The sequence below is a fragment of the Pieris brassicae genome, chromosome 6 (assembly GCF_905147105.1).
Source record: "Pieris brassicae chromosome 6, ilPieBrab1.1, whole genome shotgun sequence".
Lineage (NCBI taxonomy): Eukaryota > Metazoa > Arthropoda > Insecta > Lepidoptera > Pieridae > Pieris > Pieris brassicae.
The window spans coordinates 11692587-11720452 of record NC_059670.1 but is presented as its reverse complement, the minus strand read 5'-3'; the positions used below and the strand labels follow the sequence as shown (position 1 = coordinate 11720452).

Here is a 27866-nt window from a genome sequence, read left to right as displayed (position 1 = left end):
ATGTTAAAATTTGTAATTCAGACGCAACAGATGCAATGCAGTATTACGTGATGTGTTGATAGGGCACGCCCGAAGTAAAGAACGTTAACGGTTCATTGAAATCGAAAGAGTTAAATCAAATTGTGGAGACCGGCGAACAGGTTTGGAGCGATACATCCCGACGCCGAACGCTCGGCCGCCGAGGCGCAGACCGCAGTGTTCAGTGTTGAGTCGACCACTCTCGAGCCTGCGCGTACGCTCGTTTTCGGAGCTCGCCGCGAACACACCTGCCGTTTTCCGTCCGCGCATCTCATGAGGACGATTGATGTGCCCAAGTGCTAATTAAAGTGTTTCGTGAATAGCATGTTACCGGTGGACTGACTCGGCCTAGACATGGCTAGCTTTGAAGACCTCGCCTTCGACTGGTCGACGCTGTGTCAAGAGTGTCCTGAATGCTGGACAGCCTCAGGTTAGTGACCCACCATTATTTCCACCTGATTGGTCATGTTTTCTTGAACTTTGACAAGACGATATAAGAGTTTTTCAAGAGATAAGCACGCGTCTTTCGTAATTATTTATCAGGTAATTATTAGAGCGCAGTTTGCTCGGACATATCTGCATCGTTTCGACACGATAGTTAATTGTGATTGCATTGCCATTAACTTTTTTTTTTTTAGGTTTTATGTCCATTTTATTTAATTAAAACCTTAAGTAATTGTAAATGTACCATTGTTAACAAATGTTTTTCTACTACCCACACACAACTAATTATGTATATTTTTTCTAAATAACTACCATATAGTATAGCATTGTACCGAGACTAGCCATAAATGCTAAAAATAAAACAATAAAAATTGTTTCTATTGCAAAAGACATTTATTACTTTTACAATGTATTAGTTTAATACATAATTATAAAACAATTTAAAATAAAAAGTTTTTAAGCTTTAAAATAATATTGGCTTCAATACCTAGAGTCCTTTAAAATTAAGGCCAATTATCAATAGATGCAAGCACTCTTTCCATGGGAAAATTCTTCATTGCCATTCGTACGGATTGTGTTAGAACAAGCCGTATTCAATAAATCTCCAATCCAGCGCAATAAGATCAGGACTAGACGACGGCCAGTCTTCAGATCCAACACCTTCGTTTCAAACCTAGTCTGCATAGCATAGCATTCACTACCTTCTCAAGTATGGTATTTTGATACACATGTGCCGATGTTTTGATACCTTTTTCATAAAAGTATGGCTCAGTCACTCCTTCATAGCTAATAGCCCACCAAACCATCACTGAAGTCGGATAGTGACCACGTTGGACTGTGTCGACTTATTGGAAAGCTTCCTTAGAGCTTGGAGCATACATATTGTCATATTATTTGTTAAAATGTTGCTCAATTGTAAAAATATCTCATCCGTAAACAAAAATTTTCTGTGACCTCCCTTTGCGTACCTCTTCAGGAGTTGTTTCGGTTTTACCACTCTATTCTTTTTAAAATACGCGGTTTTTAAAATAATGGTTCTAGGTTGTTATCTTCATCTCCCGAGGTAAAATCTTTTGCTTTCGGACAGGATTTTTTCGAATTCTTTCCCTTACTGCTTTGATCACCTTTTTGGTACGAACACTACGTGAAGGCCAGATCTTTTTCTGTGATAAACAGAGGAGGTCTCTTTGGGCCTATTAATAGCCCGGTATACAAACATTTTACTAATACCAAGCGTATGGAGAGTATTAAAAATTGCATTTGGCTCCATACCTACTTTGTGTAATGCAATCACAGCGATTCGGTTCTCGTTATCATCTCACTACATTTTAATATCGCAAAATATTGTACAATGTACTGGCACCAAAATGAGAAAACTTAATGAACATTGATAAAAATAACAGATTCTAAATTCAAATGTAATATTTTGTTAATTTTCAATTGTAACAGTATTTATGGCCAGACTTAGTACTTTGTTTAATCTTGTATACTCTATATTTAAAGCATTAATAAGTAATGACCAGTCATGGCAAACAACTATCTATATTACTTGGAACTGGCATAAAGTTAAAACTATTGCCATAATATTAAAAATTTAAAAAAAACAACTATCTATGGTTGTGCCAATTGTGGGACCATATATTTATTGGTTAGACAAAAAATATTTAGCTTATAAGAGAATAATCGGGACAAGAGTTATCTTTATTAGTCACAGCATTTATTTCCTTATTTATACACCGGAGATACAAGGATTTTTTCAATAATTTAGATTGATAACCTAGAATAAATTTAAAGATGAGATTTTATAGTGTATTTATAGACTAAGTTGGAAGAAGGAAACCCTTATAGAAATTCAGCACTAACTACGACAAAAACGCATTAACATAATCAATATACATATGTCTACTAGTCAATCTGATATCGATTTGCGGTAAACGTGGTAGAAGAAGAGTGCGTTAAAGTAAAGGGTAAAACATTTATCATGTAACTCGTCACAGACGACACGTTTCACAAAATTTCTTGGAAAATAAATAATGTGATAAAAGATTATTGTAATAAGTGTTACGTTATTATATGTTTAAATTTTTTTCATTAAAAGTACATGTCAGAGTGAATCTACTAGACTGAAATTTGGACGTATATCTCGCTATGTATATACGATACATAATGTTTCTCATGTAAATAAAATATATTTTAGTAATAAGCAATAAGTTCTTTAAACATTATATGTACAGAATTAAGGCTCTGTTTCAGTCTCTCCGTCTATTTTGGCTCTAATTGAAGTAGGTTTAGATCGAATCCAAGTCCTAAAACGGCCATTCGGTTGGAAACTTCGATTTTTTGAAGTCTTTGGCTGAACCCATATGAAATTTGTATTAGTTAACAAATTTACTAAGCTTACTTTACTTGAATAAAAGTCGAAAGTCGAATTTTAGTTAGTCGACGAGTACATAGGAATGTATAATAACGTAAATTTGAATGAACTCTTGGCGTTAAGAAATATTAACGGGATTTCTATTCACATTAGCATTCTGAAGTAAGGTAAAAGCCATGTAAGTAATGGCTTCTGTCTCGAAAAATATGCTCGTATCATCCAATCAAGCAATTATTTGAAACTGCGGCGTACCATCTCTTTTCACACGGGTTTCTGTTTTCATCTAAATTACGATTTATTTATTTAATATATTGCTTCGTTTCATCCTTCCATCGCGTGTCTTGATAACTTTAAAGGAATAAAAATAACATTTTCTTTATAACATTATAAAATATTTTCATTTTTATCTGCAAAAGTAATAGCGAAATGTATTTCCTTGTTCTGCAAACTCGATGGTCTCTTAAAATACTCCTTACATAATAAAAAAAGTAAAAACTGCGAGAAGGTTATATTTTAACGTAAAATGAGTATTAACCTATTGGATTAACAAATTCTAATGGTGAAACAGGACGTACGTTGCTTCGATTATAATAAACTACCTCTATTTAAAGATAACATGGACTTATGACTTTTTATAAGAAATTCGTTGAATTTAATTTAATTTTTTCCAAAGATAAACAAGATCTGAACTTTGGAACTACTATCGGATAATTATTGTAATATCAGTGTTATGATAAACAAATAGTGATAAATTTTCATTATTAATAATTAGAATTTTAAAACACAGAATTTCAATCAATAAACTACCTAAACGTTTTAAATATACTATCCACTTTAAAAAATTTATTTAACTTTATTTAAAAAAAAATCTCTTTATAATCCTATTGGCTCAATGTCCCACGCGGAAAAGACAGCCGTGTGTAACGTTAGTTTAGTAAAATAGTTTCAAATAAAAAAAAAAGTTTATTTAAAACATAGCGCCTATTAGAATTGTATCGCAACAATATTTCGACGGGTTAGTAGTTTCTATGTCAAAAGATTAGCAGTTACTTACCCTTTAAATGTTGTCTTTGTTATCTCATAAAACAATTCTTCTTTAAAGATGAGATATTTGGTTTGTCTTACAATGTTCCGATAGTTACGACATACGCAACGTGAAAACATAACTTAATAGACCAATACAAGATAATTGAATGTCACACTTACTTATCACCCTTACTTACTTATCATACTTGTTTATTACTTCTATAATTATTCTATAATTTGTTACTTCTTCTTTCTTTTTCTCAATTCGTGGAGAGTTACGCATCACGATACTTTCCTTACCTGTACCTACCGTCATCATCTACCTCTGATAAAGGTCGAGAAATTTCTAAAATAAAAAGCATAAAAATGAACTGTGTACAAGAAGGTGAATGGCTTTTGCTAGTATAACTATCGCTGTGGGAGTTTCCACCTACAGCATTCTTTAAAGACAACTGTCACCAGAATGTCAATCAGGCTTTGTTGCCAGTGCATAAGCACCGTTATAGTATCCGAATACTCGACTCGCGTTCTGCCCGTTTTAACTGCCATTGATGAATAATTTGACATAGATTTAGTTACGTACTTAGTACTGGTACTGTCATAGAAAAGAGAATGGGTAACCCCTACTAAGAGAAGTATATTATATGCTCGTTTATAAACGTTTTTATACACATCGTAAACCTAAATTGTATACGCTATTTATTGACAAAGAAAGTTGATCATTGTCATTGTGCGGTGTCGAGTGGGTAAAACAGTGAATTTCTACTGAGTTACCTAAATAAGTGGTCAAATATTAAGGGAAAACTAAAAAGATATTCGAAGCACTAATATTCGTTGACACTTACACGTATACAAGCTTATACTGACAAGATTACGATGTTAATACATCGCGTACAGAAGTGGGCGCTAATGATGGAATAATGGTTCCTGGTGCGAGTAGGTAATACAGTGACTCGGGATCTTCCAAACCTTTATAAACAATTTGATTTATTACCACACGATATCTATTTTAGAGACAGATGGACTCTGCCTAAATTCTACTTTAATCCGGAAAAAATAAAAGTAATTAAAGATAAATAGTGAATACAATGTGTTAAAATATTTTTACAAATTTAACCGTGAGATTTGCAGTCTTCACGGCAGCGTGATTTCTTTATTATGCATCTTTATACTTGACTAGAGAGATTGTATTACGTAAACAAATGAAATGAATTTTGATACGAATTAATTTGCAATATTTTGTTTCAACTGTATCGATATGTATATGTGGTTCGGAAAATTAAATTATTCGATACATCATCGGTCATAAACAAGACTGTATACCGGTATCATTGAACTGATTCTATATAATATATTGCATGGGGTGATAGCCAATTGGTACCCACTTACTAATGAGCAGTAAAGTAGCATATAGGCCGATGACCAGACGTGAGGAGCTGAGAAAAGTCTATTGCGGAAGTGATAGCGATACTACAGTCTGTAAATAAAGACTATGATCGTATTGTCAACATCGCGCAATCCATCAAAGTGGCTATGAGCACTTTACACGGAATGCTCCGAGTGCATCTATTTTGTTTTCTTGAAAAAGAAAAGCGCATTTGTCCTATTTTTTGTTTTGGTTATTCATTTGTACACAAATGTTAACTAATTTATTTTATTTTCAATTAAAATATCATGAACATCAATGTCATTTAAGTCTATAGTCTTTATATAGTGTCTTATTTCGGTATAAAGGGTTGAATTCGAGTCATTAAATTATTCAAACTAAAATAGAATTCCTCATCTCGCTTGCCTGAAGCATTTTGAATTTTCCTTAAGAGTATAAACCCGACAGCGGCCACACTTACAGGGAATCTGCAAAAAAAATATTTATTTCAAGTTGTGAAGCAAATTGCAAAAATATGCCGTCAAAATAGCTCGCCTCTTAATTATTCAAATAATAGTGTTTGTTTTTTTAACTAGAACTGATTATATTAAAAGGCATATTATCTCACGCTGATTAATCCTCAAATAGCCTAACAATAAAATAATTTCGTGTACAAAAACACAATTAAATGATAGTCGTGTATTTCTCGCGTAAATCATGCAAATGATTCACGTTTTGTTACGAAATCTATGAAATATTATTCCATCGTGATTATAATTATTCGCATTTACTTGATATTTAACACTTATTTATTTAAAATGGTAACAAATCGATTTCGTTGTGTCGTGTATATTATTCAACTACTGAGAAAAGGCGGTATGCGGAAGAGTTAGTCTTTCCAGCAACACCTTACATAGGAAACAGTGACAAAAATGATTATAATTGAACACCAAAACTTAGTGCGGATAATTATACCTACATGAGAATAATTTTTAAAATTACATACCCAATAACACTTCACAAGGCCACCACCACACAATTGGAGTGTTGGTGTGAACTTATGGTATTTCACATGGAAAATAACATTAATTCCTTAACTCACTCAGCAAATCGAGTTATATTCTACATCAATATAAGCTGGGCCAACAAAAAATAGCCCCGAAATTCATTGAACTAATATGTTTATACCAATATGATTGTTTGATATATCGTGTGTCATATTTACGATGCTTGTGCATAAATAATGCAAAGCAGGTCTCTTGAAGCACGGCTATACGGGCATTTGTTATAACCGGCCGCATTCCTTATATAATACGCGTTATTATACTGAGAATTGCCGGATGAACGTGCCTCGCTTTGATTAAAATGAAAACATGTCATTATCTAGGTATTATTGGAAATGCATTTAAATTTGTCCTTGGTACAGCCCTAGTATATTATAAAAACAAGTGTAACTGTAGATACACGCCGCTAAAGCAACAGGAACGTTGAGGTTCTTCTGTAAAGTAAGTTCGAAGAGAAAGGAGTTAATAAATTTATGTTTATGTTTCACTTCGCATCGATATGTACATGTATTGAACGTGGTGCGTGGGTGTTATTTTGCAAGTATTCTGAGATTGTTGCGAGAGGACGATATTTATCTCGTTGTTTTCTAAGCCTCAAATGTAATATGTAATACAACCTACATACTGATTATTTTCTTGCTCAATTTGGGCTGAATTGGCGCTTTGCTTATCTTTCCACAGATATTTTCGTAACAACGTGTATGTCTTTCGCTCAGTGATAATGATCTTATTCGGGACTAATAGTTAGATTTATGTGTATCTTCCATAAAACACCGCAATAATATACCCCAGAAGCCATGTTAATGATGAGTTAGGTAATACCGAAAACCATTTACTTACTTGATGCAACATAAAGACATGGTACATGACAAAAATGGAAAAAACCAAGTTAACCAAGTTAATATTTCGCATATATATTTATATTGGGCATATATCTTAAAGCAGAGACTTGGCTTCGATTGTTAATAAATTGGCTGAAGCAATTATACACTAGTATAATTATTTAATGGCCTATAAAATTCTCATTTAATCACAAAAGGTACGAGTACATGAGACAGACTGCACTCACTTTTTAAGGAAACTTGAAAACGTTCCTAAATGTGTAAAATGATAAAAACTGGTAAGACATTTAGTCAATTTTAATTGTTTTGTACAAATCCAATAGATTGAAATGTACACATGTATGGTACGTTATAATAATCTACTATTTTATTGCTTTTTTTAGTGTTTTTATTTTATACAATTATTTCTTATGCTGTATGTTCTCTGTTGCCGCTACCGACTTTTAAAAATGGGCCATTGTGTGCGTCAAATTTTGAAACATTCTCTTCAAAAAGTCGCTACTTCGATGCCCAGAAACGAGATCCCTCGCTGCAAGTGCTCCATAAAGGAAAATGTAAAAGGGTGTGCCAAATGTATTCACCCGTGTGTGGTAGTAATGAAAAAACCTATACTAATATCTGTTATTTAAATGTTGACAAGGAAAGTCACAAAAGCATATTCTACAAATACAATGGTGTTTGCATGACTCTGAGTGACAATAAACCTAAAAATGGAAATAAGAAATTATTCGACTTTAGCTACTACGATCCCGGCAATGATAACAGATTCGATTGTAGGAACAAGGGAAAACTGTGTGCTTTGTCTTAATTAAATCTTAGTAAAAATATACGATTTTTAAAAAAAACTGTTAAGTTTATTATAATTAGAAAATTTAGTAAAGACTTCGAGCTAACAGAGTTTCTACTCAGGGGAAAAGTATGGATATTAGTATTAAAATGTCTAAAAAGCTAACTCAACCTCATTTGCCACCTCAGACCTCGTTTCTTTATTTTGTTTGGAATTGCCGAAACTTATCTCGAATAAATTGTTGTTTCCGCTCGTCGCTATACTATTGTTCACCATGTTAAAGTTTTCAAAGGCGCTTAACTGAACTGAAAAACATGAAATTCACGAAGCTTAGTGTAACTTAAGAAATTTTGTGCATAAGCGAAATAATTATCTTGCATTTTACTTACGCATCGAACTATACAGTTTGGTAAAAAACATCTCTTTTAAATCGCCATCTTCTTCATTCGGACTCGGTTGAGAAGGCCGACGGTACTTTCTGTGTCAAATATATTGAATGCTTAATTAATACAATTGTTATAAAATAATTTCATAAAATTCACGAAGTTTTACTTTTTCCTATATCGCAAATATCCTCCGTTTGGCGATCCCAAGGATTTCATTTGTTGATTTAAGGCGACGAGTTGTTTACCGATTGCGCACTGCCCTATGTGTCTTACGTACACGTAAGGGTGGACAGTACGTATTATTTGCAAATCACATAAGTTTAAATATGTGATTCCGTCACTTCCACAAATCGGTCTGTCCCCATAAATGCATCTCAGATTAGCCTCGTTAAAACAAGGAACCACCAGAAATATAATAACTGAAAAGTAAATATCACTTTAATCTTGCTCGTATTTATATTTGCTAAAATTATAAGTATCAGTAAAGGGCTAAGATAATTTTAAGGTTGCTTAATAAGCGACATAACTAGTTTTTAACCGTTTCTAGATCGTTAAAAACTTATAAAACGTACGTGTCAACATGACAAAATCAATTTAGCTGGATTATGACTTTTAACTTTTATGAACGACGAAACACTTTAATATTGTTTGAGAGTGTGATAATTTTTAATTTCACCGTGTTATGTTCTTATTTCATGGCAATAATTCTTCACTGGACAATTAAATCATTCTAATTTTATATTCAAGAATTTTTTAATTATTAAAATTCTTTATATTTACCAATTATTTTGCACATAGTATTAATATTAATTTTTGTTAAAATAGTTTTTACACATTAATAAAAACACTTTTTGAACGGATTGCTAAAGCTATGTATTTTTATTAAAAACTTATAATTATTTACATAATTCTAAATTTTAAATCACCGTTACAGGTCACAGGTCACCGTGACCACGCAATAATAATTATTTTATTTATGTTAGCTTTAACTTAATATTTTTACTAATATAGCTATAAGAGAATGATGCGTCTTGTGAAGCTGCGCAGACAGTTATCTCTCACTACTTAAAACATTATACATGCAACCTCTCCCCAGACTCGAGAAGCACCTGAAGACGTGTACGATGCAATTGATGAACACACCAACAGTGAAAGATTATTAGTAGTTTGATTGCATTTGCAACTAAATCCCTAGCGTCATATCTGAATATTCAATAATCAGTAAATCTGCATATTTAGACAATTCAATACGTTTTCAATTGATTTTAATATATATCATATTGCAATTTTATAATAATCGAATATTAATCGACTTGGCCGTTATTCGGACGTTATTATTGACATAGACGATGTCAAATGACATCGTGCATATTTTTTTTTACCTTTCGTTCCTTCCTTTACGTAATTTCCAGTGCCTCCATCTCTTTCTACTAGGCATTTTGTTACAACACAACAACCTAAATCAATAAAAATATTTCGTACTAAATAACTTAAATTATAACAAGATCCGCAGAATTAAAAATCTTTTATTAACACATTTTACAGCAAAGTTAATAATTTAAAGAACTCGCATTCCTTGTCTATATAAAGAAAAGCGTTTATCCTCTGAGTTTATTAAATGATATTTTAAAGGCGTTGCTGTCCCCTTGCGTATTCACTGCATTATTCTCGAAATTAAATCCGTTCAAATTAGCTGAAAGGCAAAGCTCTAGCTTTAAACAAAACTCTCACAACCTAATTATGTAATTAAAATAAATATTTCCACTAAATTGTGACGTGTACTTGCAGAGTGAATAACGCTGAAAACAAGAACGTACTTTGTGCATTAAGTATCTTAGTCAGAAATAGTTTATTCAGATTATAATTTGACAGGGTTTTCTTCTGTTTACCGGCTGACAGTTTTCTGAAAAGGCAAGATTTTTTTACAAAAACGAATTGAAAAAGCGGAATTCTAATAATTTTATATCTACCTGCTCCTTAACTCGGAATTATTATCAAGAAGCTTGATGAAAGGTTCCAGTGAGCATCCCTCTCCGTGACAGACACCTATGTGATGTAACTCAAGGTTGGGTCGGACAGTTCGCACGATTTCCAAATCACAGAGACTGTTATAGGTGAAGCCGTCACTTCCGCATACGACCGTCTCCCCGAGTGGGAATTTTACCGCTGCGATGGTGCTCTTACAAAATATCATTACTAAAACATTAATAAAATAAATTCTAATAAAAATACTTCCTGAATAATTCGATGACATGGCTTTTCCTTCAAATAAATCCTCGATTCTGAATTACAAACACACGTTAGCAATTGTAGTTTACGATTACACTTTTTAATAAAGCGTTAATTTTCAGGACATAATTTCGTAATCGGGCGTAACGTATAAAACTTATGGAGTAATTGATATAATGAGCCGATCGATGTATGATGAAATTATCCGGAGGATATTACTATATTTTATTAGTATTAGAACGGTTATTAAGTAATAAACATTTTTTCGTTATTACAATGTATTATGTATACAGTAAAGAAGTTACTTTTGTGTAGCTTTATTATAATATATTACTAAGCAAAAATAAACGTCAAATTATGTATATATCATTATGGAAAGGATCGAAGTGTTATTTAATAAAACAAAGAATTAAAGGAAATTGTTTTTTATTAAGTTTTTCCAACGTTTATTCCAAAACTGTTATGGTTTCCTTGTGTGTTTATCGCATTATTTTCGAAGTTAAATCCGCCCAGGTGTGCTATAACATATCGAAATAAATATTAAGTGTCACTTCTTGAGGGACTTAAAAGTTATGAAAATTTACAAATAATCAAAGTTTTGCGCTTGTGGTTTTTAACTAAAATTTACACTTACTTTGCGAGTTTATGATTTGCGCTAATAACATCTTCGAAAATTTTCCTAGTCTTAGAATTTTTGGAATCCTAAAATAAATAAAAAATTACGATTTTTTTTGCTTAATTCGAAGAACCTAATAGAAGGACTATAACCGTACTAACTGGCCTCGAAGTAGTTGGTTGAAAACATGTCGGTGGTCGCACGGGCCGTGGTGGGCCACGACCAGGTAAGGATTTACCGCTTCGATGGTGTGGAAGGCGCACAAGTCGTAGTATGTAGAACCGTCGCTGCCGCATAGAACGGTTTCTCCGTATGAACAACCAATATCCATGGCATCTCCCCTATATGGAAGAAAAACTAGTAGGCAAAAAACTGCAAGTAAAATTTGTTAAAGTTCTTAAGGGTATTTAATAGTTTGAGGATTACACAAATTTTTAAAAAAATTGCGTTATCATACTTGAAATATTACTAACGTGCAAACCGTGTTAGCATTTCTCCTTTTCACGTCACAATGCCGGCGTCTGGCCTGATTGACCTTTACATAATTAATTCTCAATTAAAACTTCTCTCAATCAATCAATCAATTATTACTAGTTTCGATAAAATATTCCTAAAAAGTGCTGGTGTGCACAATACCAATTAGTGGTAAATTTTTCAATAACCTCTAACTATAACTTACTAAATATAGTTCTCATATCATAATTTTTGCGACAGCTGAGATACTCGTTTAATGCGTAAAGCAATAGACTATGATAATATAGTATGAACATCATTCTAAACGTAATCAAATAAGAATAATTTTGTAAATCGTCTTTAATTGGCTCGCTACATATCAGTTTATGGAGTAGTTTAGATGGTGTGTGCGTGCGATAATGTCTGTTTACAAAAAATCATAGTCTATCTATTGTTTATAATATTTATTTGCAGACATAACATAAGACAGCAACTATCTCAAGAAGCATAGGTAAATTGCTTTTTGCACAAAACTTAATAGTTTCTCAGTTCAACCATTTCGTAAAATGCTTTACGATTATAATATTAGTTTAGACATAAGTTGAGGCACGTAAAGCACGGATCACCGTTAATGTGGCAACCTTATTGGGAACAATTGCTTACCGACTTAATAATGTCAATAAAACCAGGTATGTTAATACTCGTAATAGAAACGATATCTCCTTTATTCATTGATTTAAGGTAACATGTAAGGGTACGGCTTCTTCTATTTTTGTTTCGGCATTTAGTTGTGTGAAGATCCAAACCTATCAGAAACTAAATAGTAGTAGGGGTCTGATTATCCACCGACGTTTATTTGAAAATTATTTCGGTTTCCTTGAGTATTTACTGCTTTGTTATGAATGATAACTCCTATATTGTCTGCGAATTAGAAAACGGTATTTGCAATTACTGAACCCACATACGGTCTGGAATTAATTTCACTGACTCTACTTACTTTGTGCGTTTATTATTTGGGATATTATAATCTTTGAGAGCTGGTGGATTTTAGAATTACCTTTTGACGATCTGAAATGAAAAAACATTAAATTTTTATGGTACAAATGAGTATTAAAGTATTTTTATACTAACTGCAATCGTCACCCTTTTTTATTGACTCCGTATTCTTGAATAACTTCTTCAATAAAAGCTTTAGTAAAATATCCATTTCGAGCCCAGCCATTGTCAGATCAACAGAAGTGAATTTTTTGATATCGAAGTCACACTTGTTGCGGTAAGGTTATAACGTCCTCGTACAGTGAACTTTTGCACCTGCTTCGGTCTTTGATAACGTCATGAGCAAAAATATAAAAGCTGCGGAAAATTATAAGTACCATTCAAATTTAAACAATTATGTCCAAAGGAATTATTTAGTAATATTTTACATAACACGCACGTAGAAAGAACATGGGCAGAAATATACTTTAGTGAAAAATTAAGAATGGCCTAAGGGTTTAGGATTGTCCCACACCTCTCTTTTTTTCTCCTACACCTAAGTCTGTTCGCGACGAGACTAGGAGTTTCTTTTGTAAATGTGATATATAAATCATTAATGACAATTTTACAGTAAGAATTCTCCTTGTAATCAAGGCGTGTACTTTCAGATTGCTAATTTTCTGCATATTACGTAAGTACGTAATTTTTCAATAATAGGAACTTGCAGACTAATTTGCGTCCTTGTTAGATATTAAAAAAAGACTGTAATGTATTCATGGTTGGGCAGTGCCACATTGCGAGACAGATGGTGCCGGGCACATGCCACGTGGATAAGGCGCTCCCTATGAAGTCTTTTTTTTTTAATAATCTAGCAACCTTCAAACTTTTAGCAAAAAAAAAATCGGGTTTCAAATATAATTGAATTACAAGATGTTAAGGCTGTGATAAAGACATTACATCTCTATATTATCATTGATACGTATAGCAAAAAATAATGTTTTTGGTTTTAAGAGCTGAATTCTGATTTGCTATAGGATACAAATTCCACAATAAACGAATTATTCTCACGTTTTATCAAGCTGCAATGTTCTACATTATCATTATACAACAACATTCACGGCCTTTAAAGGTTAGCTCTCGTTATCTGAACTTATTACTTTACTCGCTATTGCGAAATTTTATCTTAGAGCTAATACATTTTATGACTGCATTTCAAGCTACAATTGAACGAGAATGATGAGCAATTTTTATTTCATAAAGGACGGACATTGTTCGTAACAATTCATTTAGTACCATCATTTTGATTTCCTACGCATCACTAACGGAATGTCTACTTCGGGTACCAGAAGTTATAAACGAGATGAAATATTTACAGATACATTGCTTCGCAATTATTAGCGGCATTTGTTAGACATCTCGATATAGATTTAATCAAGAATCGTGGGCGCGTTGGTGGAGAAAATATTTACAAATCATGGTCAGAATTTATCGATTGTAATGCTTAACCTCGCTTACATTCTCGTGACTCCGAGCGATCGGTGCCGAGACAAATTGTCGAAGAAAGGGCAGTGTAAACACGTTTAACAATGACATAGAGGATTTAAGAGGCAGATACGGCTAGTTTTATAATTTTTCTTCAAGTTGCCAAATTATATTATCATAATAATTCCATTATTCGTGTACCAATCTGTATTAGTAGTAACTTGTTGTTCTGATTTTTTTGAAAGTATCCAATTGCAAAGGAAGTGTAGGCTGATCAGAAAAGTTACGAATTCACACGACATTAAATGTTAACCGTGTTCACATACACGGAGACGGAAGCTTTCAATATTGCGACGATTTGTTTGGTATTAAAATGTAACGATGACATAATGCCGAGTAAACTTAGGTATTGCCTAAATATTGACCGGCGACCGTCAGCCGAAATTAGAGGAAGTGTTTCGGTATTATATTATAATTTATTAGTATTAAGTATATTATACAAGGTTCCATTTTCATGTGGTTATTTTTACAAATACATTGAGAAAATTTAGAACTGTATGGTATATATAAAATGAAGCGGGTTACATTTAGCCAATTACAGGCGTCTGGGAAAGAAACCGTCTTGGTTTAAGTTTAACTAATTCTTCAAACACCTAATTAACACATACCTAATTCTACAAATTTTCATGTGTTTCATCTGCATTTGTTGTAAGTATTTTGAATTGACTTTTAATTGATAGAGTGAGATCTTTGTCAGGCACCAACTTATATCTGATGCAACTGTATGCAGGAAATTTTATTAAAGGTAGACTGTCACTTCAACTTTGAAAGTATTCGGTAATATTCGTAATTGAGGTAATTAAGTGCTTTCAGCTGATAAAAACCAGAGCAATTTTAAAGTTATAAGGGCGAGAAGTGACGTAACCGCAAGAAAACAAGAACTAAGCAATCATCTTAAACGGTGAAACTTATTAGTTAAAAGCACAAGCTTTGAGTTGGCTTATGCGTTGCATAAGATAAATTTTATTTGCTTAGATAATATTGTTATTGTTGAAAAGATACTATTTACTAACTACCAAAACGAATTTTGTATTTGAAAGTGTTTACGCAAAAAAATATAACAACGTAAAAATATAATGACATACAAACAGATTTGATAACGACATAGTTTATGGTATTTACGAATTTTGCGGAAATACAATGTAAGCCAAGTTAATTAATTTGGTTAATAATGCTAAAAATGATGACTAGTGCTTGGCAATTTTAAATATTTTTTGCAAATCATTACCACAAAGTGTGGTAAATCAGCTCCCATCACATCGAATAAACTAGATTTCACGACGCCATCCCGATAATTCATATCTTGACATCAATAATTACATCATCGGACCAAGTACAGAATGAGTTAGTGCCAAGTGAATTGCACAACCCATTTCCCTAACGACTCTTTATGATCTGTTGCCGATCGGAAGCAAAACGAGACGCAGCGGATCCTATATTACGAAGTTTATTTATACTCCTATGATTTGTATACAAGACAATATATTGTATATTCAAAAGCTAGTCGCTTGTTAAATATCTTTTAATATTTTATAACACAATGACAGTAGCGAGCTTTACATCTATTTCCTAACTTCGCGTAAGTAATATCTATTTCAGTGATGAAAGATAAACCAAACATTGTAACGGAGCGTGAAAAAAAATGGCAAGTAATTTGAACCCATTGCAATATCTTAATATTGCGTTACACCTGATTGACAAGCTTTATTTTTGGAAATTTCCTGTATACATTACATAAGCCAATGGTCGGTTGTGCGCAAAAACGGAGATTGTCGCCGCAATTATAAACTCGTGAGGAAATGTCTCCCTTCATATTATCAACAACGTGCATGCAACGTAATAAGAATTTATATCGCCGGTGTACCAGTGTCCTGACATCTGTCGCTCACAGTCTCTTGAGCGTTCTATCCTCCATAGGCAGCTTCTGGTCGAGCATCTTCTACTTGATGAAGACGCCAGACAGGCAGCTGCCTCTGCCACTTTCCACGTTTCTAAATAGTCTGCTGCTAACTCAAGCAATTTGAAAACTTTACGGTGGTAGTAGATATCATTAAATGTTTTCTACAAAGGATTTCGTAATTGCGATCACAAAAAAAATGTAGATAAAGGCCTTTGGCCAAACCAAAAAAGGCAATGAAAGTTGAAGTAAGTACACGCCTTTGTAGTTGCTTTACGACCAGTCAGGGTTGGTATGTTACAAACTAGATTTAATAAATGAAATCGAGAAACTTGTGACTGCAATTTATGATATAAACTGAATCTCAACCAAGTCATATAACTAGTTAAACCTTAGTAAACTCCCTTCTCCAAATGCAAGTTACTCGGACCTTTCGAAATATACGTCTGCTGGAGACTTTACTATTGAGATGTATTTAGGAAACAACCTAAAGCACTATTCTAAAATCACATTTAGACTAATGTTCTTCTGTTTTAATTTCCTGTTTTGGTTAAATTCGTAAATACTTTTTTAAAATTTGATATTAGATTTAAGTAAGTACTAAAACTTCTTTTCAATTAAGTTTTATGATATGTCAGGCCTAAATAGTCCATTCAACTCTTGAACATATTTTGGTAAAATATATAGTTTATTAAGTCTACGTTGCATTAATAATGAGCAAAAAGGCTCTGGAAATAAGATTTATTAGAATTATGAGTAAATTGGTTAATACATATTACATTTGAAACTACACATATTAAACATTTATTCGCTTCGTTAGGGTCGTGTTAGCCTGACTTAACTTTTAATGATGCTTTCACGGTAAATTAACGATTCAATGGCATCTTCTTGTAATGTATGAGAGCAGGTTACAAACACGACATCTTTCTTAAGTCCTATGCCCCAATTCTTTTCAACGTGCGCGGACTATTAAGTATAAGTGTGAACCACGCAAGGTCTACAGTGCTTTGTGTGACGCCAGGTGTGACCTAGATAACATATTAGGCACTGTGTACTGTTCTAAACACAAACTTACCTTGCTTAGAGTATTTTTACGTTAAAACTAAAATATATTTCTTAGTTAAAAGCTATGCGCCATAAAATGATACGTTTCTTTTGAATACCTAGGTCATTAGTTCTATCAGATTAGAATCGGACAAGTTGATTTCTTTTTAATATTCCTTAAAGGTTTCACGTTTTAGGTCTCACGGATCTTAGGTTTGTTGGGGAAAGTTAACAATCTCAAAAGCTAATTACATTTATTATCACTTCTATTTGTTTCAGAAACCTGATCGGGTTTTGCAAAAGATCTTCCTTTTTAAGTTTAATTTATCACACATATCTTTGTATAATAATTTTGATCCACATACACAGCCAACGGGATTTCTATTAAGTGGGTGTTAGTCCTAAGACCAGTTCATTAACGCTGTATTGTTATCTTATAGCGTGAGATCTATTACGTAACACGTTATAATACTATCTTGTTTATTAATTGTTCCACTAAAACTCGCAATCAATGCAGACTCGGGGCTTAGGAGAGAGTTTCTCACGTACATACAACATAGTGGAAGGCATACGCCTTCTATCTTATGTCATTATATAAGCTCCTAAGAACTAGCCTGCAATGCTTGGAGGTATTATTTATTACAATTGCTGCGTCGACATTTCAGGCGTTAGTTGTCACTAAAACTAAAAAGAACATTCCTAAAAGTAGTTCCTCCTATTTTCTTTGGTAGCAGAAGTGAGTAATACGCAAACTAAGAAAGCTTTTCCCATTCGCTAAATTTCGTGGCAACATAGCTGCGCTTGCGCCATCCATTGAACAAATATTTACGGACAATATATTGTATTAAGCCATTGTGGTCTCTTGACTGTCGGAGGGAGTAGTCGATCGGTTACGTAATAGCATGAATAACATTAGAGCTATTCATGAGATAAACTAATCGATTCAATCCCGAGTTCCTTGATTACCATTTGCATTCGCCCACACGAAGCCGCCAGCACTATCACAGTTTCATAACGCTATAGGAAGCTGTTAATGGTGTTTTGATCTGGATTTTATGATGCACTTTCATCAATACTAAGGATATATATATATATAAGGTTAATCGCGAAAAGTTGCAGCGGCTGTTTGTATTATTGCTATCTGTTTAAATATCAAATTATTATTATTTACGGTCTTGTATCTACGTCTCGTAGGTATATCCTACTTTATCTGATAGCTTCGGGAGATACAGTTTGCACTTGTCTTTCCAGCTGCTGATCTACAGCCTAGTCTTTAGATATTTACTTCCTCATTATTTCATTATTACTCCAACTGACATAGGACATGAAAATAACAGGCAATAATGATTTTAAATTATTGTCCATTAAATAAATCACGTGCCTCTGCATCCCCTTATGTGTGTTGGTCTACTGGAATTACAAATTGCAATTATTTGTCCGTCGGCAATTATCAAACACTTGATAAGAAATTCATTTCTTTCAACGTCGTTGTTCTTTGCAGTTTCAAGAGATAAATCTGAAACTTGCAAACGGAAATACGACCCTTTTTTTTAAACAGCCAGTTGTTTTGTTTTTCATATTTTTTTTTCAGTTATAGATTGTTACTTACTCGTTATAAACAAAGGATCTTAACAATCGTCTACTTTTCATTTTTTGGTGCTAACTATAATGGGAAAACTAAAATTTAAACGATGTTAGTTGCAAAAATGTACAATAATTTTACGTAACCGAATAGTTATTAATATAACTGTAATTGAGATTAAATCATGTCTTTCGTATAAACAATGCGAATTTAATTAGATAAACTTAAATCTAGCCTGCATTACGTTAACACGATTAAGCTTGGGATTACCTACTTCGTACTTCACGAATTCCATTGCTGATTATACATTTTAAAAATGACAAATGGATAGTTTATTTTTTTATATAGGAATTGAGTAAATACACAGAGAAAAAGATTAATTTTAAACTTGAGGCACTTAGAGAAAACAAATTCATCCATAAGCTTTGTTCTTTTGATCCGATTTAAAAACCTAAGAGACAATTATAAATCTGTATAATTATAATCTGTTTTGAGCATGTTCGAGCTGTTTCTCGGTATGGAGACCGATCTCGTTGATCGAGGTATCAAATGACTCAGAATATTAGTGAATGAGAACCTATTCGATAAATAGTAATAATTCCGTGGCGCTACAACCCTATATGGGTATGACAAGTAGGAAATTAGCCTTCTGTCTAACTGTTGTCGATTTTTGCATTAGAGAGATGCCGGTTTCCTTCATCGTACAAGCGAGTGTTGGATGCGCACATAGGGAAGTGATGATCAGTGATGCACAGCCGTGGATGGAACTCAGGGATAAGAGGCACTGTTCTCAGGTCATTCATTATATTGTCTGTTGAGAATCCCAGATGGTCCAATTAACCCAAACCTATACATCAAAGTGCACAAATTTTATCGCATTGTATATCGATGTATACTTTTCACAAAGAATCATAAAGATTGGAAGACGAACGCCACGTAACGCGTAAACCATGAATTTATTATTAATTGGAAAAAGAGTAATATAAATTGAGATATCAACATATTTCGGAAAATTATTTAAAAAAATGTAATACCCCTTTGTCGACTCATACAAACCTATTCTATTTTTTATAAATGACACATTTTAACATTTGAAGAACATAAAACAAACAAACTACGATTAGATTTCTCATCTCACGAGGGCACGCGATGGATTAGAACATAATAAAGTGTATCTAATCTTAAATCAGACCGCATCACAAACAATTCAATTATTGGTCGCGTGCGCTGCATTCCCCTGTAATGGTGGCTTACAAATTATAACTTTTTATGTTAGGCAATTATTATAAAAAGTATTTGAAACAGTACTGTTCCACATATTTGATTCGTTTTCCTTTCCTTGTTTTATTCAGCCTGCTATTCACCATTGACGCCTACCTGCGTAAGTATGCGCGTTTTCCGCTAAAAAAACTCCCTTTGTCGCTACTCCCCTCTTTGAAGGCACTCTCCTTAAAGCCTCAGCTAACATCGGAATATTGGGCGTTGACATATCGAATAACGTCCAGTTTCGCGGTCATTTGGAAGGGAAGGCTAAATTAGCCTCCAAAAAGCTTGGTGTGCTCAGCAAGGAGAGACGGTACTTCACTCCGGGCCACCGCTTGCAACTCTATAAAGCGCAAATTCGGCCCCACATGGAATACTGTTCTCACCTCTGGGCGGGAGCTCCCCAGTACCAGCTCCTTCCACTAGACCGTATTCAACGAAGAGCGGTTCAAATCGTCGACGACCAATCACTTTCCGTGCGGCTTGATCCCTTGGCGTTGCGTAGAGATCTTGGGTCCCTCTGCATCTTCTACCGAATTTACCATGGGGAGTGTTCAGAAGAGTTGTTCGGTCTAATACCCGCAGCTGAGTTTCATTATCGGACGTCAAGGCAAAATACAAAATACCATCCGTATCACCTCGACGTCCGTCGTTCCACAACTGAGCGTTTTCTAAGGCAGTTTTTGCCGCGCACCACCACTATGTGGAACCAGCTGCCCAGTGAAGTATTTCCGAACCAATTCGACTTAGGGTCCTTCAAGAAAAGAGCGTACCAATTCTTGAAAGGCCGGGAACGCACTTGCGAGCCTTCTGGCAATGTGAGTGTCCATGGGCGGCGGTATCGCTTCACATCAGGTGAGCCTCTTGCCCGTTTGCCTGCTATTACATTAAAAAAAAAACCTGCCTAACGAACATAAAAATGGCGTATGTATATAACAATTTATAATATGTTAATAGTAAATTTGAAATTTTCAAGAAAACTTGGATAACAACAAGATTGGTATCCATTTAATTATATTTTTATTTAATTAAACATTTCGGCGCTCATTACGGTGCATTGTCTCGGCGAGGTTCAAAGAATGATGTAAGCCATTAGGTTAGTCTATTAATTATTTTAGAACAGTTTACGTTACGTAATGAGCTTTCGCTCAATAAAATAATGCGTCTATTGTCGAGTATTTGAATGAAACCTTGTTCACGCCCAAAATGTAATAAATATCTGAAGATCCATTGTAATTCATTACGTAAATAGTTACTGATAAGGCGTACAGTGGCCGATCCGGTTGTTATCAGATTGTGCTTTCGATAATTGAACTAATTCTCGCTTATCGACTCGGATGTGGATAGAGTTTCTACTTTCGGGTGATGAGATTGACATCGAACTCGAACAGCCCACATTATGTTATGAACATTGATCATGAACGGTCCAAAGAGACATTGAAAAGACGATAAGGTATCCCTTTTATGCATGGACTCAATGAGTTAATTCTATCTACATATTTATACCTATAATATAGTACTGATCAAAACCAGTTGGACACAAAATGGTAATCAACACTTAGACTTAAAAATAGCAGTTGCCAATATCAAGGCAGAAAGCGTAAAGTTATATAAAAAATTACGCCTTTGACAATTCAGTAGCAAATTTGCAGAAATACTTAATTGCTGCATCCCACATCCATTTGATTTTATAAGATTAAGAAAGAAATTATTACTATAAATTGTTAATATACGTAGTGGTCATTAAGTACCACCATATAATAGGTAACGGTGTTGACTTTTCAGCAAATTAGTAATAGATATAAGGATTTGCACATGATTCCTATCGCGTAATACATCAGTTTTGTATCGCTTGGCAATTTCAATATTATTTGTCCTTGTTTTAATTTAAATTAACGTCACCTTGCCGACTGAATTGATTAATATCTCTCGAGCGGCTGTTTCGTATGGTTCAGTGAGGCAAAGCGCTCCGTCGACGCCGCTACGCCTCGCGATCGCGTCGATATCCACTTTATTTCGCGCATGCGGCGTTCGTGCTTAGCAAAAAACGCAGGCGAACTCGCATGCGCCCTGCGAATTCGGTACTGCCTCTGGCCGAGTCTTGCGACACGACTCCTCTTATGTGTCGCATAATTGATTGTCCACTCGGCTCTGACATTGAACGGACTGTGCACGGCTGTAGCCTATTTCACTACTTTACTCACTAAGTTTAATCAAAGTGGAATCGTGATGGCATTTTTCTGTGATTGTGATATTATAGTGTGCTAATGGTGTGTGACCATGGATGTGGCGAAGGATAAGACTGGGATATGCGAAGATTTTGCAGAGGAAGGCAAAGATTCCCGACGCTGCATGCTCGATGGTGAGTGACATGTGACGGTTATCAATTGTAATCTTATCGGCTGAACTCCAGGTCAAATTAAGTTAGGGAGTCTGTATCGCAATCCACCTCGAGGATCATATTCTGTAGGTATTGATTTTCCGCGCAGCTGACATTGGAAGCAGGCGTCATGTTTACACGCCAGCTTCATTGTTTCAATTGAATACATTTTCATGATGACTCACATAATTAATATGAGAATCATGATTCTAAAATAAAACTCAATGAAGAATGCTTGGAAATTTTTTTTTACTTTACCTTTTTTAAAACAAATCTGCTACACAATATAATATTAATCTAACATTAATTTGCACCTATTTTTATTATTATTCCCTAAAAAAGAATCACATACCTGATCGTGATTCTCGTCAAGATAAATAGTCTTGCGTAGTTCTTTAATATTATGCTGTTTGGAAGAAGGGGACGAGGAGTTACTCAGATTTGTCGTTAAAATGTATAAACAAATGGTGTTCACAATTGGCGAGGTTCTCGGGACCGGTGCATGTAAGATGCCACGCGGTGCGTTCACCCTTCGGTTCCCTGAGGCGTTTATAGGGTTTTAAAATCGATACCAACTCCCCTACTGAACCGGTATATGAAATGCAATCCTTCTTTCTTTGCATTCGTACATCTGTCGACGCCTCCACACTGGGGTAAATTTAGTATCGTACCTTTGCATCGAAGCCGTCGTCACTCGGTATCTAGGTTAAGGTAGGCACTTGGGAATGGTCGTATAGTGGCTTTGAGTCAGGCGTTAAGCTGAAACAATGCGGTTTATTGATAGCGGTATCAATTTCACATTCCAGAACCGTCACTATTAATGTTTAATCCGAGCATAATTGTTATTGTACTTTATAGCTATTATTTATACATAATGCTTAAAATATGTTTTCGTATGTGAACAAAATAATTAAAAGTGATTTTAAATGTTCATCACTTGTAAAAAGCTTCAATACATTACTTGTTATTGATATCATTTAGTTTCACGTCCCTTAGCTCTATTCTTTTTAGCAGGCATTACAAAGTATACGTAAAATGTTTAATTCAATGATGTTTATACATATTATATTGAGATCTATGAAGAAATTTTGACTTAAATAAGCAGTCAGAGGACACATAACTTTTTGATAACATAATCTAGGTACCGAACTGAAAGATAAATGTTAGCGTTATTTAAATTACGTTTCGTTAATAAAAAATGCAATCATCATGCAAAAAAGAAACCATGATTCAAATAGAATATAAATTATTGATCTTTGAAAAATAACCTTAAGACGAATTTAAATTATGTGCCTATAGTACTGATAACACAACAAAGTCAATGCAATAATGGCATCTTCAACAACTTACAATCGACGTCATAATTATTAATACTAAGAAACCTGTAGTAGGTACCTGCTGTCCTTGAATATGGCTGTCATCTTAAAAAACATTAAACCTGTTTCGTTAACTTCTTTCATGTTGAATAAATACGTTTGTTTATTTTTTTTTTGTTTCCAAACGTTGTTGATGTCTTCAATATTTATCAATCGATTTGTTACAAAATGTTCGTGTTAAGTTTTTTAGTTTAATTACAGATAAACACAAATAGATAAAATTAAAATAGTTAAATAAAAATTGCACTATCCACCAATATCGGCGTAGCGGTTTAATCGAGGAAAGGCAACGATTATATGCACACTATATACAATATACATATCTAGTATATCTTTAAACAAATAATATGTCTAAATTATATAACATTGATGTGTAATACCAAATATTAAAAATTAAGTCAGTAATTTTATTAATTAAATCCTAAAATAATAAATAAGTAACGTATGCTTGGGTTACCACCGACCCTTCGCTAATTGTTTTAGCAAAAACTAAATTGTGAGTCGTGAAATATCGGTCACATCGGTCTAAAGTCAGCTTGGACTGCACTTCTGCCAGATATTTTGAATTGACTGCTAGTAGTTTTACGTAGTTCATTTCAAGACAGTTTACAGCGTGCTTCTGCTACTTTATCATGAAACTGGCTAGCCCGGGTTTAATTAATGATTATTGAAATGTAAGATGACACAAAATACACCCATGCATTTACTTGGAATCAAGTTTGTTTACCATAACCGCTAGCCACGTGGATTGTGCATTACTACAAAACCTTGATACGTACCAGGCGTCCTCGCTAGACGTGCGTCACGCTTCCCTTTCGTCATTTAACGAAAAGTATAAAATAAACCCAGTCCAGGCAAAACTAAGTATATATATTACTACCTAGTCTAGCCATAAATACTGAAACAAAGTAAAACTCTATCTATCTTTCTATTGCAAATAACATTTAGTACTTTTACAGTGTATTAGTTTAATACGTAAATATAAAACAATTTGAAATATAAAAAGCTAATTCAAAGTGGTCTCTTTATCACCACACTCCATTTTAATATCGCAAAATATTGTACAATGTACTGGCACCAAAATAAGAAAACTCAATGACATTGATATAAAAATAACAGTTTCTAAATTCAAATGTAATATTTTGTTAATTTTCAATTGTTAGATTTAACAATTGTATATGGCCAGATAAGTATATTCGTATATATTTAAAAATTTATGTAAACTTTGTAGAAGTAGCTAGATTAAAAATAATATGAGATACAAGAGAAGCCGAGAATATTGTAAATGCATAAGCATTATATAAACTCTACAATGGGTGGTATTATCAAAAACTTGTTACCGACTGTTAATTATGATTAACAAAATAATCATTTAGCAATATTAATTAATGACCGAAGGTACGAAGGTATCCTTGACGACGACATGTTCTAATATATTGTAAGTGACTTTATATAACAGTGGTTATTTGCAATCGTTTCTCCGTACTTGTACTAAATGTTACAGAATAAGAGGCGTCGTGGACTTTTAAAGACAAAAATATATCTATTTTAGTTATCTGAAGCGCACGACTGACGATTGGGACCATAGTAACCTATAATGTGTTTCTTTCTCTTTAAGAATAATTTCGTCTCATCTAGAATAGGAAACTAGGAGGCTCTTAAATTCCTATAACATACGCAATTGAATTTAATTACTGAGTGATTGTCTCAACTGCTTTGAGCCCATATCAAAACTATTTAAATATAATGACGCTTCACCGCTTACTGTGTGGGAACTTCAAGTAATTTAATCTTTTTTTACAAATGACCATTTTGATAATTAGCTATCATTAGATATGAAGCTAATAAGTAGTCAGGCAATGAACTTACTTATTTTACTTTAAATTATAAAGCCTCCGGAAATCAATTAAATCTGAATAAAAAGTAAAAACAGTTTAGTAGTACGATTTAAGTTACATTAAGTTTATTTCAAAATTATATTCAATTCGACTACACGACCCCCGAAGGGCTTTCAATGCTTCCTCCAAATTCTTCCACTCGTCTCTTATCTTCTTTTTTATAAGGGTTGCCCTTTATTTTTATAAAATATTCATTCCAATTACATTTTATAAATTGAGAAGCGTGAGACTGCAAACGTGTGACTGCGATTTGAGATTCCAAACTTTCCTTGTACCTACTGACGATACATATAATTTCGACCACACGTAGCACCGTACAAACAACTTGATTGATTGTTTCTTGACTTTCTCCACGAACACAAAACCGATATTGAACTACACCTCGAGCCGACGCTGCATAGATAACGTTTGTTAATTTAGTTTACTATCGCCGAGTAATCGAAAGAAATGAGATCGGAGCTGACGGGCGACGGCGTTGGTAATTGGCATGTTCTTTTGTGAGTGCGCCGCTCAGTCCGTCCTGTGCCGCCACACCAGTCACGCCGGTTCAACGCTACGTATTCGAAGCAGCAAAAAATATGGCTGCTAACATGTACGCCTCATTATAAACGACGCAGTCGCGAGTGACCTTCGTACGGGCCGCGCCGAAGAAGATGACCGAGGAGCAGGAACGTAGCGACTCTTTCTACTCCTGGGAGCTGAACGGGCTGAATTCTTTGGATCTCTGGGACTACACGGTCGAGTTGGAATGTCTGCAAGGAACTGAAGGTCAGTCTTAGTCACGTCTTGCGCAAATTGGAGGGGCTCTGCGGATTGCCGTAGATGTTGCGTTCACCGGCCGATTCGCAATGCACAAAGCGACACCACAAGTTGTTGCTACGGAATCTGACTCTGACACGATGCTGTTGCGATAAACACTTTCTGGTACATAATTTTTTGATTACCCATTGTATGTAATGTTAGCGAGAGCTCAAAGGTAATAGAGCTTTCTAATTTTAGGGTGCTAATGTTATACACCTAAGCTGTGTGCTTACTTACGTATCTTTAAGTAAGGAAATTTTTGGATGAGTAAAAAATCTTAGTTACGTCTCGCTAAAACTAGTTTTAAGCAATATAGATTGTATGTATACAATTTTTATTTGCATCACAATATACCATTTTCCGATAAAAACATTATGTAATTACAGTAAGAGATAAGCTGCGTCGATTAAGATAATATTCATTACTGTATCTACTGAAGTGCCTCGTGTTGATTTAAAGCCATATTTACTTTATTTGTACGACTCCTAATTACAATGACATTATTCGAAAAATCTAATTAGTATTGGGTTGATGTTTAGTATGATGATAATATTTATTTTTTGATAATTCAAACACTCCGAAGTACTTAGAATAATCTTTTATTAGTTAGAACAATATTATTTTGTAATTTACTATACAGTAACTACGTTTCTCTTCAAAGTATGTTTAATGGTGCTCAGTAAATCTTTTCTCGAAATCAACATATAATGTTTATATTTCAACAACTATGAATAAGTTTACCTAACGTCGACTGACATAACGTAGTCTGCCTTCAGAATATAATTATAGTGCTATTACAAAAAAACAACCGCTCGGTTTATAATTTTATTCCTACTTGTAAAACATAAATTTGTGCTTAAATATAAAGATAACTTTTGATGTGTCACTTCACAGGCATTGATTAGTACCTCTAACGGGGGTTACTACTAGTGTCTCGCGTGTTTAGTGTCTTTTTCAACTATTAATAATAATCTGTTAATAGTTTTTTGTATGTTGGCACAACCAGTCCCGCGAACCTTATCTTATAAACTATGTTATCGTATTCCTCATCTTAGCAAAAGAGAAAGTTTTTTGCATACCTAGACACCAGTTATTGCGAGATAATATTAGGTCTATATGTCGAAAGAAGACGTCTATGTAGGGAATTATTTGAATTGACTCACACATATTGCGAGTTGTTCACTGACCCTTTTTGACCAAAGGTCAACGACCTTTTTACAATAAATGAAACAGCAATGCAGGTAACCTAGAGAACGTTTTAAATGTTAATGATAAATAATTTATTTCGCTTTTGGTTGCGGACTCATTTAAAAATAGTCTTCTTTTTATTTATCAGTGTAACGTTTAAATAAATATTCCGGAAGTCTTGAAGTACTGAAAACGCAGTTACCTAAAAACCTATACTATTATGTGCCATGAACTGCCAACATGCCTGGCACGAGAGTGTTTAAACACCGGCGGGTTCCATCTTTAAATTTATTATTTTAGGAACACCCAGAATTG

At 34.0% G+C, this 27866-nt stretch overlaps 1 protein-coding gene and 3 long non-coding RNA genes across 8 annotated transcripts in view; 1 reads left to right on the top strand and 3 right to left on the bottom strand.

Moving 5' to 3' along the window:
• Window positions 1-215: 215 nt before the first annotated feature.
• Window positions 216-27866, top strand: part of LOC123711236 (cerebellar degeneration-related protein 2) — a 33116-nt gene continuing 5465 nt past the window's right edge. The window contains exon 1 of one of the 3 annotated variants that reach the window (XM_045663730.1): window positions 216-448. In XM_045663730.1, coding sequence (XP_045519686.1) covers window positions 373-448 — 76 coding nt within the window. In that variant the 5' untranslated portion in view covers window positions 216-372. Of the gene's footprint in view, window positions 449-21863; window positions 22271-26036; window positions 26331-27866 lie in introns of those variants that run through there. The other 2 variants (XM_045663729.1, XM_045663728.1) reach the window with 2 other exon arrangements.
• Window positions 5503-9017, bottom strand: LOC123711240. Of its 2 annotated transcripts, XR_006753923.1 has the most exons (5): window positions 8880-9017; window positions 8474-8726; window positions 8311-8399; window positions 5857-8226; window positions 5503-5716 (listed from the first exon to the last, which is right to left on the bottom strand). It is a non-coding gene; the product is annotated as an uncharacterized LOC123711240 (long non-coding RNA). The 2 variants fall into 2 exon arrangements; XR_006753924.1 differs by lacking the exon at window positions 8880-9017 and having other exon boundaries at window positions 8093-8226.
• On the bottom strand, window positions 9818-11777 carry LOC123711238. Of its 2 annotated transcripts, none has more exons than XR_006753921.1 (6): window positions 11626-11777; window positions 11314-11524; window positions 11171-11238; window positions 10278-11054; window positions 10125-10210; window positions 9818-10000 (listed from the first exon to the last, which is right to left on the bottom strand). It is a non-coding gene; the product is annotated as an uncharacterized LOC123711238 (long non-coding RNA). The 2 variants fall into 2 exon arrangements; XR_006753922.1 differs by having other exon boundaries at window positions 11610-11710.
• LOC123711241 lies at window positions 12300-13183 on the bottom strand. The gene is made up of 4 exons (XR_006753925.1): window positions 13041-13183; window positions 12749-12958; window positions 12603-12673; window positions 12300-12526 (listed from the first exon to the last, which is right to left on the bottom strand). It is a non-coding gene; the product is annotated as an uncharacterized LOC123711241 (long non-coding RNA).